The sequence below is a fragment of the Moschus berezovskii genome, chromosome 19 (genome assembly GCF_049115385.1).
Source record: "Moschus berezovskii isolate FMDL1 chromosome 19, NW_MosBer_1.0, whole genome shotgun sequence".
Lineage (NCBI taxonomy): Eukaryota > Metazoa > Chordata > Mammalia > Artiodactyla > Moschidae > Moschus > Moschus berezovskii.
In genome coordinates this window covers 56,649,418-56,665,552 of record NC_142478.1, presented here as the reverse complement: position 1 = coordinate 56,665,552, position 16,135 = coordinate 56,649,418, and the positions used below count along the sequence as shown (strand labels likewise).

The 16,135-nt window shown below is 50.2% G+C and overlaps 1 protein-coding gene across 1 annotated transcript; it reads right to left on the bottom strand.

Moving 5' to 3' along the window:
* Positions 1 to 3,239: 3,239 nt before the first annotated feature.
* HPD (4-hydroxyphenylpyruvate dioxygenase) lies at positions 3,240 to 14,904 on the bottom strand. The gene is made up of 14 exons (XM_055405335.2): positions 14,868 to 14,904; positions 14,530 to 14,556; positions 13,932 to 13,994; positions 13,490 to 13,594; positions 12,701 to 12,743; positions 12,426 to 12,508; positions 10,978 to 11,067; positions 9,518 to 9,621; positions 8,815 to 8,892; positions 7,433 to 7,595; positions 7,231 to 7,302; positions 5,711 to 5,833; positions 3,821 to 3,937; positions 3,240 to 3,745 (listed from the first exon to the last, which is right to left on the bottom strand). The coding sequence occupies exons 1-14, from the start codon at positions 14,868 to 14,870 to the stop codon at positions 3,635 to 3,637; spliced, it is 1,182 nt and encodes a 393-aa protein (XP_055261310.1). The 5' UTR covers positions 14,871 to 14,904; the 3' UTR covers positions 3,240 to 3,634.
* Between the last annotated feature and the right edge of the window lie 1,231 nt (positions 14,905 to 16,135).

Genomic DNA, 16,135 nt, shown 5'->3' with positions numbered 1-16,135 from the left:
CTGACTTTTCTTACAGATACGCCGTCTCTCTTGCTCTCCTCTCTACCTCTCCTCCTTTCCTTCTGTAGGGGGCATACCATGCTCACAAGGAGTGGGTGCTTACTGGGCTGGGGGTTGGGGTTTGATCCCTGGCCCAGGGAACCAACGTTTGCATGTTACAGCTAAGAGTCCATGTGCTCAAACACACACCCAGCATGAAAGTCACTCGCTCTTGTCCAACTCTTCGTGACCCCATGGTCCATGGAATTCTCCAGGCCAGAATACTGGAGTGGGTAGCCTTTCCCTTCTCCAGGGGATCTTCCCAAGCCTACCCCCCGAAACAACTTCCTTATAAAAAGAATAAATGTTATGATAAAGAAAAAATAGCTATGAGAAGGGGGTGACGGGGAAGGAGATGAAATTTTAAATTGGATGGTCAGGGAAACCCACTTTCCTGACATGTGAACAAAGCACAAAGGAGATAAGGGAGTCAGCCCTGTGGAGATCTCGGGGAAAGGTGTTTGAGGCAGAAGGAACAGTGAGTGCAAAGGTCCTGCGGCAGAAGCCTGCCTGGTACGTTTGAGGACCAGCAAGGAGGCTTGTATAGCTGCAGCTAAGTGACAGGAAGGGTGAGGCAAGGAAATGAGGTCTGAAAGATACCTCATGGGGGAGGCAGATGCTGTAAGGCCTGGCAGGGCAGCACAGGAACATGCCAGGGCGTCCAGTTCAAGGCTCAAAAAAAGACACTTCCAAATCTCAGTTTCCTTCATGTTCCCTCTCCAACCTGCTGCTGTATTTTCCACCTTGATCAATGGCACTTCTGTTCCATGCTTCCACCCACCCACCACTGCTGCCACTGGTTACCTAAGCTCAAAGGCTGGACATCCTAGATTTCTTTTCCCTCAGCTCTCAAGGCTGATGGTTCTCCTTCTACCGTATTCTTCAAACTCATCCACCCCTACCTCTGCCCCTTAGTCCCACAGGCAGAGTCCTCTCTTGATCTGCTGTGGGGGCCAAAAACAGAGGCTCAGCCTCATACATCTGCATGCACAGGGCACATGGGGCTGTGCTAGAGGGAAAGGGAGTGCCAGGTAGACTCGGGCGAGAGCCCCTCACCCAGACCTCTCTCTAAATGACATGAGCAATCACATAGCACTGATGCTGGTGCCAGCTACAGTTTGAAACATCTTTGACATTAAACTCACAGTAGTGCAAGTGCTAGGAGGTATTATTATCCCCATTTAACAAGTGAGGGAAACTGAGGGACCAAGTAGCTTGCCCAAGGTAACACAGCTAGCAAGCAGCTGATGTAGGTGAACCCAGGTAGTCAGGCTCCCCTAGTCTATGCTCAGCTCCTGTGGGTCTGCTCTGCTCATACCCCATCTAAAGAGGCAACAACTGCTTTGCACCAGCTGATTGTTGCTGCATAAGAACACAAGTTCATAACTGCCTGACTCAACTTCACTGATGGCGCAATGGATAAGAATCTGCCTACCCACCTGAAACTATCACATTATTTGTTAATTGGCCTTACCCCAATACAAAATAAAAAGTTTTAAAACTTCAACTCAACTGGATTTTTAAAAAATGGATAAATACTACTGTATTTAAAGAAAAAAAAAAATCTGCCTGCCAATGCAGGGCACATGGGTTCCATCCCTGGTTCAAGAAGATTCTACCTGCCTCAGAGCAATTAAGCTCGTGCACCACATTACTGAGTCCAAATGCTGCAACTACTGAAGCCCAAGCACACCTATAGCCTGTGCTCCGCAACAAGAGAAGCCACCGAAATGAGAAGCCCACCTACTGCTTGCTGCAACCAGAGAAAACCCTCACAAAGTGACAAAGACCCAGTACAGCCACACACACAAAAAAACTGCCCAGTTGCTCCAAGTAGAACCAGAACCCTCAAATTTGTATGTGAAATATCCCGATCTCCTGAAATGTTGACTTGAATTTGTTGAAACCAGGCAGATGAAATAAAATACATCTGTGAGCCAGCTTTGGCCCATGAGCCACCAGTTGGCAACCTCCTGTGTCACAGAATTTTCCTTCTTTGCATAAACCATGGGGAAACAGGGGGAGGCTATTTTTAAAGCAGCAGCATGGGCCTGGGACCTGCCATTGTTCCTCAGGTTTCTCACTGCTGTTCTTTTCATTTCTGAATTCACAATCCTAGAAGCCCGATTTTCTATAACCTGACCCCCCCCCAAAAAAAATGTCATCCCAACTCCTTCATTATACCAACTCCAATTTTTTTTCTTACACCAGCTTATAGTTTTGATCTGACTCCTCCTCAGGGAGGGCTGTCAAGCATCAGAAGCAGAACAGATCCTATTTGCCCCCATCTCCTCTTCTCTGGTTTGGAAGAAAAATTTCCTTCCAAGTGTTTTAGGACCAGTAGCTCCTTTCCCAACTGTATCATTATTTTGCAAGGGCCATTCATTCACACTTGAGTATGAACCAGCCTCTTTCCAAATGGAATCCACACTAGGAGCAGGGCTCGAGGTAATGGGGCTGCATTTGGGAGTGGGGTTGGGGGCACTTGGGTCTGCCTTGCTGAGTGTGTGCTCAGTTGCTGTGTTGTGTCTGACTCTTTGAGATCCCATGGACTGTAGCCGGCCAAGTTTCTCTGTCCATGGGATTTTCCTGGCAAGAATACTGGAGTGGGTTGCCATTTCCTCCTCCAGGGGATCCTCCTGACCAGGGATCAAACCCTCGGTTCTTGCATCAGCAGGTGGATTCTTTATCACTGAGGGTAGAGGGCAGAAGCTGAAGGGCTCAGATCCCTTCTACCGGTTCTCACATCAGGAACCACGTTCCGTGGTTGAGCAAGTATGATGCCCCCAAGTCCTTTGGCTAACACCTCTCTGTCCAGAAGTTTGGGCTCAGGGCAGCAAATCTGAGGACAGTTCATCCTTAGAGATCATAACGCCATCGGACAGGATGCTGTCAAGCGATGTCGAAGCTTAGGGCCTTTACCCTTGCTGTACCTTTCTCCTAGGATGTTCTTTCCCCAGATTTTCCCATAGCTGCTCCCAAATATCATCTTCCAGAGAGCCCTTCCCTCGATCGAAATTGGCCTTCCCTCCGACCCTTACCTCTACACAAGTTCATCGCTCGCTTTATTTTCTTAATACATTTACCACAAAAAGATATTGTCTGTGTTTTCCTTTAGAGTGTAAGCCCTCTTCACCCTTTGGTTCCATAACTCCCCTCCAACCTACTTGGTCCTACTTAGCACAGGGTTGCACCAGGCGCCTCCAAAGCTTCCCAGCCTCTGAACTCGTAAAGCGGACGCCTCCTACTGCGCTGCCGCCTTGAGCTCCCCCTGGCGGCCGAAGGACGTCACTGCTCCAGTCCGACACAAACGCGTGGACACTGCCTTGGACTCTGCTTTGCTTTATACCCGAGGGCAGGAAAGGTAGAGGCCCCAAAGAGGGGGCGTGGTAGGTAGTGGGCGGAGCCTTGAGTGTGTGGGGACGGGGTCCCGGAGTCGGATGGTGGGTGGGGCCTAAAAGGGGGTGGTCGCTAAGGAGGGCTCACTTCAGCTCCAGTGGAGTGGGCGAGTCACAGGGCGAGGGGGCGTGGTCCACCGTGCGCCCCGCTCCCGAAGGTGGGCGGGGCCGCGGTGGCTCCTGCGGGCCTGCGGCACCTACATGCCGGCCACAACCCCGTTGGGCTCCATGTCGGTGAGGTTGCCTCGCAGGTCCTGCTCCTCCTCGAAGGCCTTGAACAGTGAGTTGAAGTTGCCGGCTCCAAAACCCTGGGGCGGGAGAAAGGACATGAGCTGCGGGGCCCAGAAAGCCACACGCCAAGGACAGGCGGTCCTTAGTAGTACCTGGTGATTGTGGCGCTGAATGACTTCCAGGAAGAGCGTGGGCCGATCCTGCATGGGTTTGGTGAAAATCTGCAGGAGGTAGCCTTTCTCGTCGTAGTCCACCAGGATCTTCAGCTCCTAGGTAGGAGGCAGGGGATTCTTAGAAAGGCCATGGGGGTTCCTGCACCCCCAAAGCCAAGAAAAGACCATTTTCTGCAGCAGTTCCAGACACTTCCAAATAGATCCCCCAGTTGTCCTCTTAGCACCTCCCACTTCAGCCCCTGTGTCAGCCACCTAAGGCTGGTGTGGACCACCCAAGTACCACCTGCACACTCTCCAGTGCTTCTGCTTTGTCTCCTGACAATCCATCTTCCACGCAGGCAGAGATCTTTTAGAAATCACATCATCTCATTCCCCTGTTTCCATTCTCCAATGGAAACTAGAATTCTCCTATGTGGCTGCTGGGAATGTAAAATGGTACAGCTGCTGTGGAAAACAGTCTGAGAGTTCTTCCAAAAGTTAATAGTCGAGTTACCATATGACCCAGCAATTTGACTCCTGGGTATCTACCCAAGAGAATTAAAACTTGTCCACACAAAAACTCATACCCAAAGGATCATAGCAACATTATTCCTAAGAGCCAAAAAGTAGAAACAAATATCTGTCAGTGGATGAATGGATAAGCAAAATGTGGTCTCTTCATCCAATGGAATATTATTCAGTTTTATAAAAAGGAACACAGTACTGACACAGGTGCCATGGATGAACCTTGAAAACTTTATGTTGAGTGAAAGAAGTCAGTCACAAAAGATTACATGTTATATGATTCTATTTATATACATGTTTAGAAAAAAGCAACTCTGTAGAGACACAAATCAGTGATTGCCTAGGGCTTGGGGTGAGGAGAAGGTAGATGGAGAGATTGGGAGATGGTGGCTAAGAAGTCTGAGGTCTTTTTTGAAAGTGATGAAAATGTTCCAAAATTGATTTTGATGATTGTTGCATAATATAGTGAATAGGCCAAAACCACTGAACTATGTTTTTTTAAAAAATGACATGCTCTGTGACTTTATCAATAAAGTTGTTAAAAATAAAGCCAAGAAAACCTCAAAAAAAAAAAACAAAAAACAAAACCCAAACCCAAACCTTCAGTGGTTTCTGACCACAGAAGAAAAAACTCCAGACTCCTAAATAGCCTACCAGAGGAATTGGCTCCTGCCTACCTCTGTGACCTGGGCCACTCCTCAAACATTTCCCTTCGTCCACTCTGGCCCTCTTTCTGTTCTTAGATACTCAGAGCTTGCTGCTGCCTCAGGACCTTTGCACTTGCTATTTCCTCTGCCAGGACTGCTCTTCTTTAGACCTTCATGCAGCCAACTGCCTCTCATCATCTAGATCAGGGTTCCCCAACCTCTGGGATCTATGCCTGATGATCTGAGATGGAGGTGATATAATGATAATAGAAAAAAGTGCACAAAAAATATGATGTGCTTGAATCATTCCCAAATCATCTCCCCCATCCCTCGTCTGTGGAAAGATTATCTTCCATGAAACTAGTCTCTGGTGCCAAAAAGGTTGGGGGCCATTGAATTAGATCTCACTGAAATGTCACTTCCTCAGAGAGGCCTTCCCTGACTGCCTCCGGTATAGTAGCCCAAGGTCACTCTCTGTCATAGCCAGTTTAAGCACCAACTCTCTCTCTCTCTAATGGTGTTTGTATTACTTATTTATTTGTTTGTCATCTGTCTCCTCACTAGAATGCAAGTTCATGATGGCAGGGCCCTGGTCTGCTCTCCTCCCTCTCCCCCACATTGCAGAGCCTGATGCCAGGTTTAGAAGACATTTGTGAGGTAAGATGGAACTCAGGGCTTGTTCTCCTTGGCTGACCCAGGATCAGGCTCTAAACCTCACCTCTAGGATATCAATATTCTCCTTCACCCGGATCTTGGCCGACTTGAGCTTCTCCCGCAGTTGTTTGTAGTATGTGGATGGAACAGCCAAAAACTCCACGCCTCTCTCTCTCAAGTGGCGAATCTGTCTCAGAGCAGGGTCAAGGTCAGTCCTTCTTTCTCCATGCTCAACAAGCTAGGTAGAAGTGCTGAGCCAGGGTCCCTTTCCCAGCCGCATCAACTGCTACGATGCAATGTGACCTCATCCCCTTCCACCTCTGGGCCTTGTGAGTCTCATGAGAAGAACTGCAATCACTAACACTTATGGAACCTCACTATGTGCCTGTCTTGGCTTCCCTGGTGGCTCAGTGACAAGGAATCCACCTGCGATGCAGGAGACCTGGGTTTGATTCCTGGATTGGGAAGATCCCCTGGAGGAGGGCACAGCAACCCACTCCAGTATTCTTGCCTGGAGAATCCTGTGGACAGAGGAGCCTGGTGGGCTAAAGCCCATGGGTCACAGAGTCGGACACGACTAAAGCGACTTAGCACACACACAGGCATGTGCCTGTCTCAAGCACTTTCTCTGTACTGTCTCTTTACGTTGATGCAGTGATCTTCTGAGACGTTTGGATGATTATTCTCCCCATTTCATAGCTGAGAAAACTGAGGCCTTGAAAGATTAATGATCTATTCTCAACATAGTAGCCAGGGGGTTTATTAAAATACTAGTCAAATCATGTCACCCCTCTACTTACCCCACCGTGGTGTCTCAGAGTCAAATTCAAAGTTCTCACCATTTGCCCTGACTCCTACCTTCTGACCTCATTCCTGACCCCTCTCTCCTTTGTCCATTCCGCTCCAGCTATTCCTTTTTTCTTTTTAATCTTTATGTCACACCAAACGGCGTGGGCGTGTGGGATCTTAGTTCCCCAACTGGGAATCGAACCCAGGCCCCCTGTGTTGGCAGCATAGAGTCTTAACCACTGGATCACCAGGGAGTTCCCTCAGTAAGTATCTATTGAGCAAATGAAAAAATGAACGAAAAGAAGTTGCCATGGTCATGCAGTGAATTCTTGGTCACGCTGGGACTGAATGGTACAGGCCAGGCTCTTGTCCACTTGGTCACCCAACCTCCCCAGAGGCTGGAGTCGTAGACTCAGGACACTTAATTTGACTGAAAGGACCTACTGGATCCTGTGACTTAATATCCTCATTTTCAAGTTGAGACAACTGAAGCCCAGAGAGGAAGTTGAATCCCTGGAGACACACAGCAAGTCCCAGGTAGAACCGGGTCTAGAGCCAGGCTTCCTGTTACTCTGGCACTTGCTTCTTCTGTAGCAGAGAGACAGAACTCTCTGGGGGTGGCAGTGTGCCTGCACATGAGTGGCCGGAACGAGCAAGGGAACTCCGTCAGCTGTCTGGTGAAGGGGACCCAGGACTGCCACTTGCCACCCCCACCCCTGGCCCCTGACTCAGTTTGCAGAGTTTGGCTCTGGAGCTGAATGGGAGGTGGATTAGGACCAGGAATGGGCTTCTCACTGCTGTGATGATGTCTTTGGTCTTGAGAGCAATGTGCTGGACCCCAGCGCCCCCGTTATAGTCCACATATTCCTGCAGGAGGGAAGCAAGGAAACCATTGTCAGTGGCTCGAGCTGAGAGCCTCAGCTGCGAGAGCCCTCACACCTCTTCCCCACTTCCCTCTTTCCCAGCCAAGGTCCCCAGGGCGGGAAACAGAACCCACCTGGATCTGGGACTTCTTCTTGCCCGGTGCTGGCTCATTAATGGGCATCTTGATGGATTCCTCATAATTGGCCACCACGATGGACCGCAGAGAGCTGTACTCCGTGTGTACCTGCGTGTCATCCACGGACCAGAAACGGTGGAACTGCAAGTTCTTCAGGTACCTGCAGGGTTGCCGGAAGGGCCCGCCGGCTCTGAGTGCCGGCCTAGGACTGGCCCTCTGCCCTTACTCCATCTTCCAGAATTTGCTCCCTGAGCAGGCGTCAAAAAGGGAACTGCCTTTCACATCACACACATCATAGTGTTCCTTTGGGTGGAAGTAAAGCATCTGGTAACAAGATCTGTATACATGACGACACACCAACAGATGGAGAAGCTTTTTTTTTTAAAAGCATCATTTATTTATTTTTAAAAATAATTTTTATTTTTTGAAATAAATTATTTTTATTTTTAGAAAATTATTTTTAAATAATTTTTATTTTTAAAAATAATTCTTATTTTTTAGGCTACTTTGTGCACAAGTGGGATGTTAGTTCTCTGCGTGTGTGTGTGTGCTCACTTGCTTCAGTTGTGTCTGACTCTTTGTGACCCCAGGGACTGTAGCCCGCCAGGCTCCTCTGTCCATGGGATTTCCCAGGCAAGAATACTGAAGTGAGTTGCCATCCCTCCTTCAGGGGATCTTCCTGACCCAGGGATCAAACCCCCATCTCCTGTAGCTCCTGCCTTACAGGTGGATTCTTTACTGCTGAGCCACTGGGGAAGCCCCTTATTTCCCTGTCTGTCAAACCTGTGCCCATTTGTGCAGTGGAAGCGTGGAATCTTAAGCACTGAACCTCCAGGGAAGTCCCTGGAGGTGTTTTTGAGAAGGGGTACTTGCTTCTGATTTGCACCCACTAGCTCTTTGGGTAATGATAGCCTTCCTCCACTGACTTATTGGAAAAGACGCTGATGCTGGGAAAGATTGAAGGCAGGTGGAGAAGAGGGCAACAAAGGATGAGATGTTTGGATGGCATCACCGATTCATTGGATATGAAATTGTGCAAGCTTTGGGAGATAGTGAGGGACAGAGAAGCCTGGTGTGCTGCAGTCCATGGGGTTGCGAAGAGTTGGACACAAGTTGGTGACTGAGCAACAACAACAAACCTTCCCTCAAGCCTCCCTGAACTGTGACACCCCCAGTGCTGATTCTCCAAGGTTTCCTGGAGGGAGGATTGGTAGGTCAATTTGGGCCTTAAATCATCAGATCTCCATGGTGACAATTTTACAGAGAACAGATGAACCGGTGACCTCAGGCTAACCTCCCCCACCTTGTGCTCTATATCCTGATAAGACTGGGGAGTGGTTCTGTCACAGGTGTGGTAAGGGCTTGGGCCAGGAACTCACCATTCAGAGGCAGACACCATCTCTTGATCAGGCTGGTTTCCCACAATGTGATCGATTATCTCGAGACTGCAGTTGGGCCTGGAGAAGGACACAGTGGGTGAGAAGAAAGCTACTCCCTAAATCTCCTTCTCCTTACCCCTCAATAACAATAACTGCTCACTATTCCATAGCACTTACTATAGACACTTTATTTGCATCCACTCACATACTATTACTAGCCCCATTTTACAGATAAAGAGACTGAAGCTTAGAAAAATAACTTTTTGGGACTCCTGGTAGTACAGTGGTTAAGAATTCACCTGCCAATGAAAGGGATGAAGAGCCGATCCCTGTTGGGGAACTATGATCCCACATGCAGTCAGGTAGCTAAGCCTGTGTGCCACAACTACTGAGCCTGCGTGCTCTGGAGCCTGCAAGCCACAACTAGAGAAGCCCACGTGCTGCAGTGAAGACCCAGCACAGCCAAACAAAGAAAAAAGAAAAGTAACTTGCCAAGGTTAAATAGCTGGGAAGTAACAGAGCTGAGATTTGAACTAAGGCAGTTGTGTTCCAGAGCCTATGCTCTTCGCCTCTATGCTGCCTTTTCAAGCCAATTCTGGGGGACCCTCAGGGGCTTCCCCAGCAGGTCCTGAAATGCTCTGCCCAGCCTGCATGGACGAGAGGGCCTTGCTTTCCACCCTCCCCTGTTCCAAGGGGCACTCACAGCTTGGAAAGTTGGGGGTCCATGAATGCTGGTGCCTCGAATCCAGGCAGGAACCGGCCAGTATAGTTCATCTTCTCCACCAGGGTGTGTGTTGTGTCCCCATACTGTGGGTGGCAAACAGCCTGAGGTCCCATCCCTACTGAACCCAGGCCACATTGCATGGCACCAACACAGCCCTGGGTTCCAGCCCAGACCTGGCCCTAACTCCAAGTGTGATCTTGGGCAAATCACTTCCCCTTTCCGAAATGAACTGCAATTTGACATTTGGGAATTTGACAGTCTCCCCACAGGACCAGAAGCTCTGTGGGGGTTGGGATGACGTCTTGCTCATGATACTGTCCTGGCTCATTATAGGTGCTCGATACAAATATGTTGTCTGCATGAAGAATGATGAGGGCATTGGATCTAATTATATGGAAGGATCCTTTCAATCACTCTAACAACCTCTGCATGTGTGTGTCCTGTGTCCGACTCTTCACGACCCTATGGACTGTAGCCTCCCAGACTCTTCTGTCCATGGGATTCTCCAGGCAAGAATACTGGAGTGGGTTGCCATGCCTTCCTCCAGGGGATCTTCCCCACCCAGGTATCAAACCTGCATTTCTTACATCTCCTGCATTGACAGGCAGATTCTTTACCACTAGCGCCACCTGGGAAGACTCTAACAATCTTTAAGTTTATCTTGAGGAGGGGGACTTCCCTGGTGGTCCAGTGATTAAGAATTCACCTTCCAATGCAGAGGGTGTGGGTTGGAGCCCTGGTTGGGGAGCTAAGATCCCCTATACCTTGCAGCCAAAAGCCAAAATATAAAACAGAAGCAATATTGTAACAAATTCGATAAAGACTTTAAAAATGTTCCACATCAAAAAAAAAAAATTAAAAACATAAATCATGAAGAGGGAGGACCAATGGTGGTCTCAGGCGCTAAACAGGCTCTGTTGGGTATCTGTGATATGCCAGTGCTGTTGTTCTAAGTGCTGTGTATGAATCATCTCATTTGATCCTTAAAATGACTGGAGGGAGGGATCACAGCTGAAGGAACAGGTCCAGAACTGTTAAGTAGTGTTTGGCAAGTCACGCAGGTGGTCCTTGCTCACTTAAATGGACTCGCAGAGAGGTGAAGTGATTTGCCCAAAGTCACACTGCTTGAGTGGGGAGGGGCTTCCATCCCATCTCCTTCCCCAGACCCACCCATCTCCTTCCTTCGGAGCCCCTGTCTGCCGCTTGCAGTCCCATGCTCTCAGCCTGACTGGGGAGGAAGGGAAGCCCAGAGAGGGGTGACTGGAAACCCTCCTCAGCCTCTGCACACCAGCCAAGAATACAGGAGATCAGGGTCGAGGGAGAATGTTTGTGCTTTGAGGCACAAGGATGGGATGGTGTAATGGAGTCAGGGGCTGGGAAAGGAGGGTCCTGGCATCTCTGTGCGTGTAGGCAAGGCAGAGGCTCCGAAGTTAACTCACCGTCTGTAGCACAGCAAACTTCACCTTCCCAAGCTTATCTTGCTCTATCCAGGGCTCCCGCACGATCTTGGCACCTCGTTCCCGGGCTTTCTGCAGAGGAGACGGGGTGGGGAGGAGGTCAGTGCTGGATCCTCAAGGAGCCCTTTGGCTGCCCCTGCTGGATCCCCTCTGTGTGGTCCTACCACAGCCTCTTCCAGTGTTTCCAGCCCCAGGCAGGAACTCCAACCAACTTTAGCTGTTGCCCTTGACACTCATGCCTCATGCCCATTTGGCAGATTGGAGAACTGAGGCCCGGGTGTGGGGGACAAACCAGGTGAGGGCGGGGGTCTATCCTGCCTGTCCTGTGCTCACTCACTCTGTGGCCCTGCCCCCGCTCTAGTCCTCAGTTTCTTCATTAGTGAAAAAGGGTGGTTGGATAAGTCGAATACCAGCTGGCATTTATTTATTTTTAAAAACATTTATTTATTTGGCTGCATCGGGTCTTAGTTGCAACATACAGGATCTTCTTTGTAATAGGCAGGCTCTGGAGCATGTAGGTTGCCCCATAACATGTGGGATCTGAGTTCCCAGACTAGGGATTGAACCCACGTCTGCTGCATTGGAAGGCAGGTTCTTAACCCCTAGACCACCAGGGAAGTCCCCATGCTGGCACTTATTGAGCACCTGCTATGTGTCAGACCCTCTGCCAGTTGCCTTACATGCGTGATTCGTGTATTTATTTAGCAAAACCTCATTACTGGATGTCTATGCTTATCACATGTCAGGCATTGTTGTAAGTATTAACCTCTTAAATCCTCACAGCAGCATTACATGAAAGGCACTATAATTGTCTCTTTTATGAATGGAGTCATTCACCGAAAAATGAGGACATTGAAACACAAAGAAAGTAAGTCATTCACCTAAAGTCACACAGCAATTAAGATTCAGACGCAGTAGTCTGCCTCTGGAATCTACACTTTAAATCTCTAAACTGCCTCTTTTAAAAAAATAATTAATTAATTTATTTGACTGCACTGGGTCTTACTTGTGGCACGTGGGAGCTAGTTCCTTGACCAGGGATCAAACCCAGGCTCCCTGCATTGGGAGCTCAGAATCTTAGCCACTGGACCACCAGGGAAGTCCCTAAATTGCCTCTTGAATACAGTGCTTGGTACAGAATCATGCTCATGAATTGATAATTATGATCTCGTTTCCTCTTTGTAACAACTCAGTGAGATGGGCGGTTATTCCCATTTAACAGATGCAGAAACTGAGGCCTGGAGAGAGATTGCTTGACTACTAAGGGGCAGGTGTCACTGGAACTCAGGTATGTGTCAACCAGCGTCTGGGCACGTCACTCCAGTGTGGCAGTGCCCTCCAGCCCTGACCGATGGGAGGTCCCTGTGGTAGACAGAAGACAGGCTGAGGCTCCTTGCTTTGTTTCCACGCCAGCCCAGGTGCGGTCTCACCTGCACAATGTAGTCACAATCCTCCACCTCGAACGCAACGTCCTTCACTCCATCGCCGTGTTTCACCAGGTGATCGCCCATCTCTGTGGTCGGCGGGGGAGGCAGATGATGCTGGAGTCACAGCCCCTCCCCAGTACTCTCAGCCTTCTGGGCTCCATCTCCTTCTGGGCTCAGGCCCCCTGCCTCAACCCTAACCCACCTCTGTGTCCCTGGCCCCCACCCACAATACCATGTCTCCACTCCTTGGCACCTTGAACCCTGCAAGACCCCCTCACCTTTGTTCCAGGGGTTGAGGGCAGAGGAGAAGACGAACACGATCTAAGATGTAGAGGAGACGGGGGATGTGGCTGGTGGGTCAGGTGAACTTGTGGAGGTGTACCCCCAGCCCCTCTCCCTGCCCACCAGCAAGATACCCCTGGTGGGCATTAGGACCACCTTCTCCCTGCCAGGCAGGACTCTTTTTTTTTTTTTTGGCTATGCCATGCGGCATGTGGGATCTTAGTTCCCTGACCAGGGTTCCAACCCATGCCCTCTGCAGTGGAAGCACAGAATCTTAATCACTGGACTGCCAGGGAATTCCCAAGGACTCTTGATCCTGGGTTCCTGCCCCTTCTCTGCCTTAGTTTCCCCTCTGATCCTGAGGGATGGGGGCTTCCCCAATGCCAGAGCCGCCTGGAGTCCCGGGATGAGCTGGTGGTCAGGCCTGCCTGTGGGGAGAGCTCCAGGGACCTACAGACCAGGACATGGCTCAGAGTTCCAGCTCTGATGCTGGAGGCCTTTGCCCACTTTTCCCAAACATCCATGAAACCAGCACTGGGCCAGGCTGAGAAGGAGACCAAACGAAAACCAAACCTTTGCACATTGTACAAAGGTGCCCATGGGGGCTGACCTCAGCACAGACTCTGCTAACCACACCAGGCAGCCTGGAAGAGCACCCAGCTGCCTGGAGGAAGGGCCTCATGGTCTGCTGCACCCAGAGGTGCCAGAGTCACCAGGGAGCTCAGAGACCAGCAGGGGGAGAGACGGACCTTCTGGAGGAGTAGGGGCCCGGAGTGGAGACTCACCTGCCCTTGCTTGACCACATGGCTCACCACTTCCCGGGAACCGGTCTCCAAGCCCTTGTAGGCTAGGGGCTCAAAGCCCAGCTTACTGCAGTAATACGACGCAGCCTGAATCACAGAGTTGCAGGCAGGCCTGTGAGGGGTGAGGCGCTGGCCCCCACCCCCACAGCGTGTCTGCCCCATTGCCCCAGGTACTGTTTCTCCTGGGAAAAAAGCCTGGCTCCCTGGCCCATGCTGATGTCCCTTAAGTTCCCTGCTGGGGTCTGCAACCCAGATTGTGTAATTAGGATCCAAAGAGTGACTGTCCTTCCTGGGACACTCCCAACACTGGCCAGGATCCTCCCTCCCAGGGGCCAATCACAGACCCAGCCAGAGGCCTGCCCCTGTCCTGGAGGCCCCCTTGCCTGCCCTCTGCCCCATCCCAACACCTCACCCCGGCTTCTACCTGTTTGGCATTGCCAACCCAGAAGGTCACAGAGTGAAAGTGGAGGAATCGGCCCCGTTCAGGCTGCAGAAGGAGAGAAGGGGCGAGACTGAGTCCCCGAAAGTGGGTCTAGACAAGTGACAGTGGAGAGAGGCCCCCCTAGCCCCCTCCCTTGTGCCACCCTCAATCCCAGAAGTGAGGACGAGTCACCTCACCCCACCTCTCTGCCCTGAAGCCTTGCCAAGCCTCGAAAGAGGGTTCTTATGTAGAAACTGAGTTCCTGTGGGCTTAGGACTGGTAAGCCCCACCCACTGAGGAGGCCTACCCAGGTTTCACAGGGTGAACAGTCTTATGCTACAGCAACAAGGATTTAAATTAGACCTTAGAAAGAACTTCCAGGCACGATTAAGCGATTGGCAGGAATTTAAAAAGAGGTAAAAGTTTTTCTTAGGAAGGCAAGGTTGAGTTGAAATCAGTTGCGATGAGGTCAGGGGAGTGCAGAGATGAACCTAAGCCTGTGTCCAGAAGGTCACGTACCCACTGAAGCTATTCCTCTTCCGCTCTTTGCTGACATCCCAGGCTCCCAGGGCCCTGACCCCACGTTTCCCCTCCTGCTTACCTTCTCTCCTTTGTCGCTGTAAGTCGTCTAGGGAGAAAGAAAAGATCAGTAAGACACAGACTCGGACACAACACGCTTATGGAAATCTCACCACAGATCCCTACCATCAGATAAGGCTGTCATGGCCCCAGGCAGGCTTTTTTTTCTTTTCTTTCTTAATTCATGTATTTTTAATCAAAGGATAATTACAATCTTGTGTTGGTTTCTGTCATACATCGCCATGGATCAGCCATAAGTGTACATATGTCCACTCCCTCTTGAGCCTCCCTCCCACCTCTCACCTCCCACCTCCCACCCCATCCCACCCCTCTAGGTTGTCACCCCAGACAGGCTCTTACCATGATTGAACGCGGTCACACTTCCTGCTGAGAAGACTGGGACTAGAGGCCAGCGGAGTGTGGAACAGAAATATTTAACATGTAGCTGGCCCCGCCCCTGGCCTCCTGGCCTTCCTGGGGGTGGGAGCTGATCCTGGAGGCTCCTAGGCCTGGAGACCTCTAATCCAGCCAGAGCCTCATTGAACAGGGTGATGCTGCAAGGCCTAGAAAGGGGGAATGACATGCCCAAGGCCACTAGCCAGCGAGGCACAGAGCCAGGCCCAGATGCCAGGGCACGACGTTCTTTCCAGGACCCTGCACTGGGATTTCGATCTTTGCCCTCCAGAATTCAAAGCCCAGAAGCCAAAGCCAGCTTGCATGCAGAGGTGACTCCAGAATTCATAATTAAGGGGAATTTGAGGGGCATTAAGGGACTGGTCCTGAAGCCCTGTTTGGATAGCAAGTGTTCATTTTATTTTTAGGTAAAAAGGTTGCATTCCTTAGTGGCTAGAGGCATGGGTATGGAGGTTTGAATCCTGGAGCTGCTGTTAGTGTATACTATGTCACCAGGGAAATTTGCCAAACTCCTTTAAGCCTCATTCTCTCCATCTGTAAGATGAGAGCAATGGTGGTGTGGCAGGGCATTAAATGAGATAAACAGAACACACAGTAAGATCTCTGTTAATGCTGCTTATAATTAGTTATGTTTCTTTGGGGCTGGAGGAACTGATGGAGGATAAGGGGACCTTGATGTTGCCCCAGCCTGTTTTATTTTTAAGTATTATTTATTTATTGGCTGCACTAGGCTTTCATTGCTGCGTGGGCTTTTCTCTAGTTGTGGCGAGCAGGGGCTACTCCTGGCTGTGGTGCTTGGCTTCTCCTTTTTTTAAACTTCGTTTATTTATTTATTTATTCATTTTTGGTCGCACTGGGTCTTTGTCACTGCCCGTGGACTTTCTCTAGTTGCAGTGTGGTGGCTTCTCCTGTTGCAGAGCACAGGCTCTAGGCACTCGGGCTTTAGCAGTTGGAGCATTGGGGCTCAGTGGTTGCGGCTCATGGGCTGTCATTGCTCTTCGGCATGTGGAATCTTTCTGCACCAGGGATTGAACCTGTGTCCGCTGCACTGGACCAACAGGGAAGTCCCAGCTTGGGTATTGGGGAAGAGGTTGTGGCCCTACCCCTGGGCCGGAGTGGGTGGGATGTGGGAGCTAACAAACGCCCTGTGTGGAGGAAAGCCTGGGTTCTTCCCCAGAACTCCCCACACCTGGATCTTCAAGGCTCAGTTTCCT

Excerpts from the sequence above, each read along its gene's own strand:
- HPD (XM_055405335.2), bottom strand. Across the intron at positions 12,744-13,489 it reads ATGTGGTCAAGCAAGGGCAG|ATCGTGTTCGTCTTCTCCTC; the intron begins GTGAGTCTCCAC and ends TCTACATCTTAG. Across the intron at positions 3,938-5,710 it reads AGAATATTGATATCCTAGAG|GAGCTGAAGATCCTGGTGGA; the intron begins GTGAGGTTTAGA and ends CCTCCTACCTAG.